The sequence below is a fragment of the Hyposmocoma kahamanoa genome, unplaced genomic scaffold, assembly GCF_003589595.1.
Source record: "Hyposmocoma kahamanoa isolate Upper Pololo Valley unplaced genomic scaffold, ASM358959v1 102, whole genome shotgun sequence".
Lineage (NCBI taxonomy): Eukaryota > Metazoa > Arthropoda > Insecta > Lepidoptera > Cosmopterigidae > Hyposmocoma > Hyposmocoma kahamanoa.
Window position 1 is genome coordinate 2,967,151 of NW_020653337.1, and position 9,121 is coordinate 2,976,271.

Here is a 9,121-nt window from a genome sequence, read left to right on the forward strand (position 1 = left end):
ATTTCCAACTGTGTAACTTTAACGTTAACTTGCTAAGAATTATGAGACAATAAATACTCCACTTCGGAAGTGCAATAATAATAACTATTGATGTACAATACATTAATTTACGCAAAACAAGCTCAGTCCAGCACAATTCAGTCTCACATCGTTGTTCATTACGAGAGCACGTTTATTTTTATCACCCGTTTGCCCTTCGAGATCGGGAAACATTGAAACACTGCTCATGTAAAAAAAATCACTTTCGTTAACAAAACTACTTGTTTCATTCTAATAAAATTGTAAAATAAAAACCATTATAACAAAATCAAATATCCCGTACTCTATTGCCATATACACTTTACATTAAAAATCCAAAACTAAATATTAAAAAATAAGCATTTAAAAAAGAACACAAATTTAAAAAAAGAAACTAAATTAAAGAAATATGGAAGTGGATAGAATTCTTTACATTTTCGGCAGTTTCACCCGGAAGAAAGACAAAAGAAAATCGATAGAACAATCTTCGATAAGCGCGGGAAACAGTCCTTTGCGGATACCGCGAAATCGACCAGCCAGCCAGACATATCCAAACCTCGCCATAGCGCCAAGGACTTCAGCTTACGGAGACACGAAAAAAAGCAGGGAGATTAAAGAATGGGAGTGTGGTCTCTGCAAGAAAGAGTTGGTGGAGCCGCGATTGTTAGGATGCTTGCACAGTTTTTGCACACGATGTCTTCAAGGGTTGCATCAGGAAGGGGAAGCGGAGGTGTGGAGTGAAGTTGATGGAGGTTAGTGGAGTACATTTTTCCTGACTATAATTAAAAAATCAATTAATTGAAAATATGTTTAGACTATGCTTTCCAAATTTGAAATTTTTAAGAACTCTAGGTTTTTTTTAATTCGCATTGCCAACATTTTATAGCCATTTCTCAAATAATAAATTTGTAATTTTAATTATGTACGTGCTATATAATATAAGTATAAACAGGTCTTGTCTAATCTAGTTTTGATATGACCATTAAATGTCGCCAAGTTTCATTTTATACTGGAAATATATACTGTATGTACTTATAACCGACGCTTTGGCGTTACAAAAACATTCGTACTCTTGGTGTAATAAGGCCACATCTGCAAAATGACAACATATCAGGAAACGGAACATTTAAAAAAAGATAGGGTAGAGTTGCGAATCTCCACCTTTATTGAAGTCGTATAAAAATACCACCATCTAAGTATAAATAAGAATGTTATTAATTTTTCATAAGACATTCTAACGATCTATTAAAATTAAAGTCTTGGGTTGGAATCTGTTCTAATGGTGTACCTAAATGACCAATATAATCGGACACTTTTTACAATCCCTAAGTTCGAAAATGCTTAACAATATAAAGGTACCATGGGGGTTTCCATAAATTGGTTTGTGTTGAACATTAAAACATGTTTTATAGTGGTTGGTTTAACATGTGTAAGAGTCGTTAACACGATTTGATGGGCTGTTAATAGGTCAATACGACGCATGATTAAGAAATCAATGCCCAGCATTCTTTGGAAAACTTTTCAGATGTTACACAATAGGCACAGCGGTTTAATGGTTTTTACAGTGCATGGTGTTCTCCAAAGGAGAACGTGTGACTACGCCACTTCTCAGTCTGCTGATCTCAGCTGCATGAAGTCGGTTTCGACTTCACGCATTCTGTTAGCAGCCTTATAATTCGCATCCTCGTTGTAAACACTGACACTGGTCAGAGCATTAGTAATTTGTTTGCAGAGTACTTTGTTTCTTCTTTCTTAGTGACAGGCCAACCTTCGGGTCAGGCTGTAAACATAAACTCGTATATAAGCGATATCACTTGATTTAACTAAATCTGGTGGATCTGATCTTATTCCTTCTCTTTTTGTTATCAAATGCGCCGAGATTTTGACCATACCATAACGTTTATTATTCGAGAGGTCACTGTCTGAGGGAAATTTTAAGCGTCTAAGGGTCGTATTCCAGAACTCTACTCAATGCTCAAGTCAGGATTTGAGTGTGATAGCAAGCACTGGAAATACGACCCTAATGGCAAGGACTTGAGTATGATTTTCAGTGCTCACTGCAATACTCAAGTCCTGACTTGAGTATTGAGTGGAGTTCTGGAATACGACCCTTAGACATGTAGCTGAACCGCGTATATTAAAAATGGTGTACCTTGCATTGTGTCAATCTTTACTGGTTTACTGCATAACATCAGGGGGTGGTTCATCTAAAACTCACATGCTTAGGATCGAGCGCGCTCAGAGAGCAGTTTTAAAGGTATGTACGTTCAAACCTTTTCGTTTTCCAACAAGAGCTTTATATGAATATTGTGAAGTGCTCACAGTACGCTAGCTCTTTGTTCTCCAAACCATACTACGACCACACACTGCCCCTCCCAGTATATATTTTTCTTCATTGCAATACGGTAGACGTGTGAATGTCATTCCCCGAAGAGTTATCTGCAAAATTTCTTTCAGCCAAAAGTTCTTTTTCGTTTCATCTTAAAAATAAATATGAGTGTAAGAATATGATAACCTAAAACTGTCATATGAAGAAACAGAAAATCTTCTTCATGCTGCTCAATGAAGTATTTTTCACATCAAATACGCACTTCTTTTCCATTAGGCACGCAAGTCACACACCCGCAACACACACACGCACGCACGCACGCACGCACGCACGCACGCACGCACGCACGCACGTACGCACGCCCGCCCGCCACCTACTTTTGCCGTCAAGCAGTAATGTTAGCATTACTGTGTGTGTTCCGATTTCGAAGGGTAAGGGTGCTGGTAAAGTTACAGGCACATGGGACTTATCAACTTATGTCTCAGGGTGACGGGCGCAGTAGCAGTGCCCCTCAGATCTTTGCGATTTCAAGCTCTGAGAGGCACTGCAACTGTTATGGACAGGCGTGTAGCTTACCATCAGGCGTCCGACTTGTTCGTCCCGTTAATTCATTTTATAAAAAAAAGGTAAGATAAAACCTTCAAAAAACAATGTACATCTACTTTCAAAAAACAAAAGACAATCCTTAACACACTTGCTTATAAAATCCTCAGGCAGAAGCCATAGCCCATAGGCAACAGTTGACAAGCCATGGAAGCCTTAGAAGTGCTTTCATTCCGCTAATCGGATCATTTAGCCACTATTGATTATCAAGTGAGGTTTGCAGGTTACCGTACAACGAAAATCTTCAGTCAACGTATGTAGGTCCAGTCATCTATATAACTTGTTTGAATGATAAATTCGTGTAATTGCTTTTATCACATCAAAGTCATAAAAATAATAAGAACTACATGAAACAAATTATGTATTGTGAAATTTTAGAATTCTCCCATTTAAACAAAAGTTACCGAAGAATTTCCTGAAAAGTTGTCATTTTGCAGATGTGGCTTTATAAAACCAATGAAGCCAAATTTGTTCCAAATTGTTCTAATATTTTAAGATGTTAATTAACAATAACACATTTTTCTAACACCTATTGCGTACCTCAAAGATGGTACATTTTTAATACCAAAAACATTCGAAGTATATTTAGTACCAGTATGTAGAGCACCTTGACAAAGAATTCGTCCAGGGAAGTACTGCCACCTTACCTATTTCTGCCGTCAAGGAGTAAGGTGAGCATTACTTGGAAGGGAAGGGTGAGGGTGAGGTGAAATTACAGGCACTTAGGCCCTTTTTATGGTACCAAGTGAGAGGACGAACAAGTCGTGCGCCTGGTGGTAAGCGACACGCCTGTCCACACCAGTTACAGTGCCACTCAGTGATTTAAATCACAGAAATCTCAGACATAAGTGACTAAATTTGATTGTTTATTTTTACAAAAGTTGTATAAAATTTTACGTTCTGTGTTGTGGTACAAATAGTGAATTCTCGTTAAATTATTATATTAAGTTACGTCTACTATTATCATAGACAAACAGTAAACTGCTTCTTGAAACTCAGTGGTGCTATTATTCTATTCACATTTCATAAATTTAATTAAAAACATCACAAATCAATCTGATAATCATTAAGGAGAACAAAATACGTTCCCATTTGAAAATCTATTGGGTTGACTGTTACACCGGAACTTAGTTAATGTGCTCTAATTTTAGATACCACCCGGGATGACATGTATACAAACAAACAAACCTAATGCGTACAATTGTACAATACTACCAACATTGGGGATTGAATTGGAATGATGAAAGAGTCAGTCCACATAATTTAGGACATTTTACTAAACAAAACTAATATTGCAAATGTGAAAGTAACTTTGTTTATAATATTAGGTGACGGGACGAACCAGTCGGGCCCTGATGCTAACCGTAACGCCTATCCATAACAATTGCAGTCCCACTCAGAGCGTTTAATCGCAAACTGACAAGTCCCATGTGCCTGCAATGTCACCAGCATCCGTACCCTTCCAAACCGGAATGCAGTAATGCTCATATTACTGCTTGACGGCGGCAGAAATAGGTAAGGTGGCAGTAGTCTATCTGAATGGAGTTACTGTTTATTGACTATACTATAAGTTACTTCGGAACGTGAATAAAAGTTATGCCGCGGAAAATTTAATATGTAGGTATATAAAGTAGGTATAAAAGTTATACTTACCGATAGATAATGTGTACAGTACTGCCCTCCCTGCCATAACTAACCCGTAGTTAATAATAATGTAGGTGTACCTATATATTGTCATCTAAAGTTATTTTTTCTTTGAAAAATGTTACTCAACAACAACACTCATCATAGCCCCGCACTAGGGAAACCCTGAGTCGCGGGTGCCATGGACACACAAGTAGAACTACAAATTACACTCAAACTCACGAGAGAAATAAATGTAGGCCATACAACTATTTATCCCGGTCCGGAAATCGAACCTGGGACCTCTGCGTGGCAGTCCGGCAAGGTAACCGTTCGGCTACAGCGGCAGTTAATTTACTCAATAAAACAAAAACTAAATAAGGTCAAATGCGTACTTATATTTTATATAAAAAAAATCGATATATTCTAATAAGAAGCATAATATTAGAAAATTGAAAGCTACGTACATAGTAGCGGGAAAACTCCTTGTGAAAGAGTTCGTCCAGGGAAGTACTGCCACTTTATCTATTTCTGCCGCCAAGCAGTAATGTCAGAATAACTGTGTTATGGTTTTGAAGGATATGCTGGTGAAATTACAGGCACATGCCACTTATGCCGTCACATGATACTTGTCAACTTATGTCTCAAGGTGACGGGCAGTGGCAGTGCCCCTCAGATCTTTGCGATTTAAAGCTACGAGTGGCACTGCAACTGTTATGGACAGGCGTGTAGCTTACCATCAAACGCACGACTTGTTCATCCCGTCACTTGATATTATAAAAAAAAAAGTTAACATACAGTCTTCAATTTTGTGATATGACATTTATCTAACGATAAAGGTGTATGGAAAGACGGCATAAGTCTAGATTGTACATAAATATGGTCCAAAGCGTATTCCAAAGCATTTAAGTTTATTTGTGAAGAGCAATCGCTAGAGTTTCTTGCTCGTTCTTCTCAAGCAGTAGCTTCAAAATGTCATTTTCAAGTGTAACCTAAGAAATAAATGATTATTTGACTTTCATATCGAAAATAGCGTTGATGCTCTGTCATATTCTACGTCATGCAATATTAGCAAGTAAAATATTACCTAAGATAACTCTTAAGTAAACACAATCGGGTTCCTTGAATCAGACGAACAATAATACTTTGAGATTAAACAGTTTCAAGCACAGTCTGGTCTTTGTTTATTTATGTAGTTATGATACGTGGAATCAGCCTTTTATGATCTGTATTTCATTCAGGTGTTTATGTGGAGTCGAGATAGACTACCGACTTTGTCGTGATCAAAAAGTTTATAAATAAGTGTGTAAAAAGAATAATTTTTATTAAAAAAGAAAGGAACCGACTGCAAACTTTACAATCCGTTACCGGAAAGTGCGCGAAACCGGATTCATCCCCTAGGTTACCACCCTTACAGGTGGAAAGTTTTATTCAAATTTAAATGGGACCAATACAAGTATCTTCTTTGTCTTTCCTTTGCCTCAAGCATACTGTTCGGTATTACACGGACTTCCTTGATCTGTCCAAGGCGTTCGATAATGTCTCGTATGACATATTGTGGCACAAGCTGAGTTGTGAGACAAATCTCCCCAGGTTATTGGACTTTTCGAGTTTTGGTATAGAAACCAGATCAATAATTGTAAGTGGGCTGGTTCTCTGTCGGAACCATACAGGTTGGGATGCGGGGTAAGGCAGGGGGTTTAATGTCACTTAAGCTCTTTAACCTGTAAGTAAATGCATTGATTGGAAGTGATTATAGTTAACAATATCAGCAGCTATGAATATGATATGGTGCTGCTGAACCTATCAATACATGCCCTCCGTGAGCGACTTAAGATATGTGAAAACTATGCTGTTGTCAAGGGACTCAGGTATAATACAAAGAAAAGTGAGCTCCTGCTGTTTAAGCGAGGTGGGGACGTGGCCGTTGTACCGCCGGTCTCTCTTTGTGGCAGTGAGCTTATTAGAGTTTTTAAATTTAAATACCTGGCTTACTGGGTGACAGACGATCAGTCCGATCAAGTGGTTATAGATAGAGAACGGGCAGCTCTTGCAGTAAGATCAAATATGTTCGGCCGGAGGTTTGCATGTTGTAGTGTAGAGGTTAAATTAACGGTTTTTAAAGCATACTGTCGAACCTTCTACTAATATTCTTTCTTCTACTAAAATTCTAAATACGCTGAGGGTACAATATAACAACAGGTTTAGAATGTTGTTCCTGTTACCACGACACAATAGCGCTTCAGGCAAGTTCAATGAGACAAGCACAAGATGGCTTTCGTGCCATTCTTAGGAAGCGGGTTGCCTCACTTTGGCGACGTGCACGTGGGTGCCCCAGTAGCGCTCTGAAAGTTGTGGCGAATATAAATTGACTGCCCCATCCAGGCACACTGGATGAAACTTCATGTGGCGGTTTTGTTTAAGTCTTTTTATGTGTGTTAGATTAATTTCAATTTTATATTGAATGTTGTAATTATCCGTGATTGTATAGTTTTGAATTTTAATTAAAATAATTTTATCTTATTTCATTTTAATTTTAATATTTGAATAGCATCATACTAACAAACCATGGATTATTGTTTTTGGTCCGAAATAAAGTATCATGATTATTATTTACAACAAAAAATTATATCAAAATCGGTTCACAAACCGTATAACCGAGTAACCGCGTGACGTCCTTTTTTTAAAGTCGGTTAAAAACATATCGAACACTGACGCTTGTCCACACACCTTATGAGTTGCAAAATATTTATATAATATAAATTATTACTACACTTCACCGATTGAGAGTCAATATGAGTTGGGGAATGTAGCACATTTTAGCTTTATGATCTTTACCCGATATGAGGTTGCAATCTAAAAATAGACTGGCACCACATGAGACATCAAAGAACAATGTCTTGTAATCGGAAATTGCGAATGCTTGATAATTTCCGGCCCATTCAATACTATTATGGACTGGGATTTTGAAGCCGTAAGAGTACATTATGAATGTGTAGTAACATTTTTAACTTCCGGCGGAAACTGGCCAGGGTGTACCTTGTAAAAGTTCACAAATATCCCGTCTATATTTTAAAGTTTTTGCAGGCCGTGGATCACTCTTTTATATTTTCCACATTTAGGTCATCTCGTATTTTTCCCTTTCCTGTGGAACCCATCCGCGTACAACGGTATAAATGTCTTTTTTCCACCATATCGGGAAGTATGCGTTTTATTCGCAGAACAAGAAATACAGTAGAAGTGCTTAGTTTGTGTGGTACGTGTGCCAACAATTCGCGGAGTTGCGCTTGCTTGAGCTCAGTCCGCCGTTTTCGCTTTGTACGTTATGGTCGTGTCAATTATCTCGCGCAAATCCTCGGAAATCGTAGGAAAATGCCTTATTTTGCTATTTTGGAGCGTAAAAACGATAGTCGCACCCATTGACTTACAATTATATGGACGTCGGGTCCGCGCTAAAAAGTGTCCGAACTTATACGGCGTTAAAATCGTATACAGAGCGTCATTCACGCTTTAGTCTTCGATTGTTCGACTGACAGCGAAGCAAGCAAAATTAGACAGTACTGCGATGACATTACAATTTAAATTCAACGTTTTAGCTTTTTCATATTCCTTTACATGTCACTACGTTTAAATAGGTTGACTTGGGACATTTTTTTCGTGGTTTTTGTATTAGACCCGTCGTCCATTTATTTGTAAGTCAATGGTCGCACCTGTAATATTATCCATGGTGGAGTTTCATATGATTTTATTATTTTATTTAATTTTAATAAATTTTCAATTTTCTGTTTAAAAAACGAAAGTAAACCTTATACCAATGCAGTAAGGTCGCTTCTTTTTTGGAGAACTAAGTAAACATCTCTTATTCGTCGTCGTTCAGTTATTGGCCGCTAGATGGCAGTATATTGATTGGAAGTCCAACTATCAAAACGTCGTAACTAGCAATAATAGGTATTGAACTTTTAATGATAAGCCAGCATAGTAAAGTTATGACCACAAAGTAAAATTATATTAACAGTCCAGAATTTGTTACATCTTTATAAATTAGAAACTACGGCCAATAATTATTACCAATAATAGACGCAAGCTTCATGGGTATCGATTAATCGGATAATCGATGATTTCATATCGACTTTTTTTTTTTTTTTTTAATTAACATTCAATTCATAAAACTGCCTCCGTGGCCGAACGGTTACCATGCCGGACTGCCACGCAGAGGTCCCAGGTTCGATTCCCGGGCCGGGAGAAATATTTGTATGGTCTATATTTATTTCTCTCGTGATTTTGGGTGTAATTTGTGGTTGTCTATGTTTGTCCATGGCACCCGCGACACAGGGTTTCCCTAGTGCGGGGCTATGTCGGGTGTGTGCGTTATTATTATTATTACAAAAATATTTTATAAACGTGTTAACATTTGGAAAAAAAGCGCTTTTGAATCCAAATGATTCACTTCGCATTGCAAGGTAATATTTGGAGAAATTGCTGTTTCCGAACATTATGACGAGTTTGAAATGTCCCTTTGACATATATGTTACCCTTTATTATTATTTT

General features: G+C 37.6%; 1 protein-coding gene across 2 annotated transcripts in view; it reads left to right on the top strand.

Moving 5' to 3' along the window:
- The first annotated feature begins 412 nt into the window (after positions 1-412).
- LOC113233724 (tripartite motif-containing protein 45) overlaps positions 413-9,121 on the top strand; it is a 29,612-nt gene continuing 20,903 nt past the window's right edge. For both annotated transcript variants that reach the window (XM_026468914.1, XM_026468906.1), the window contains exon 1: positions 413-770. In XM_026468914.1, coding sequence (XP_026324699.1) covers positions 428-770 — 343 coding nt within the window. In that variant the 5' untranslated portion in view covers positions 413-427. The remainder of the gene's footprint in view (positions 771-9,121) is intronic.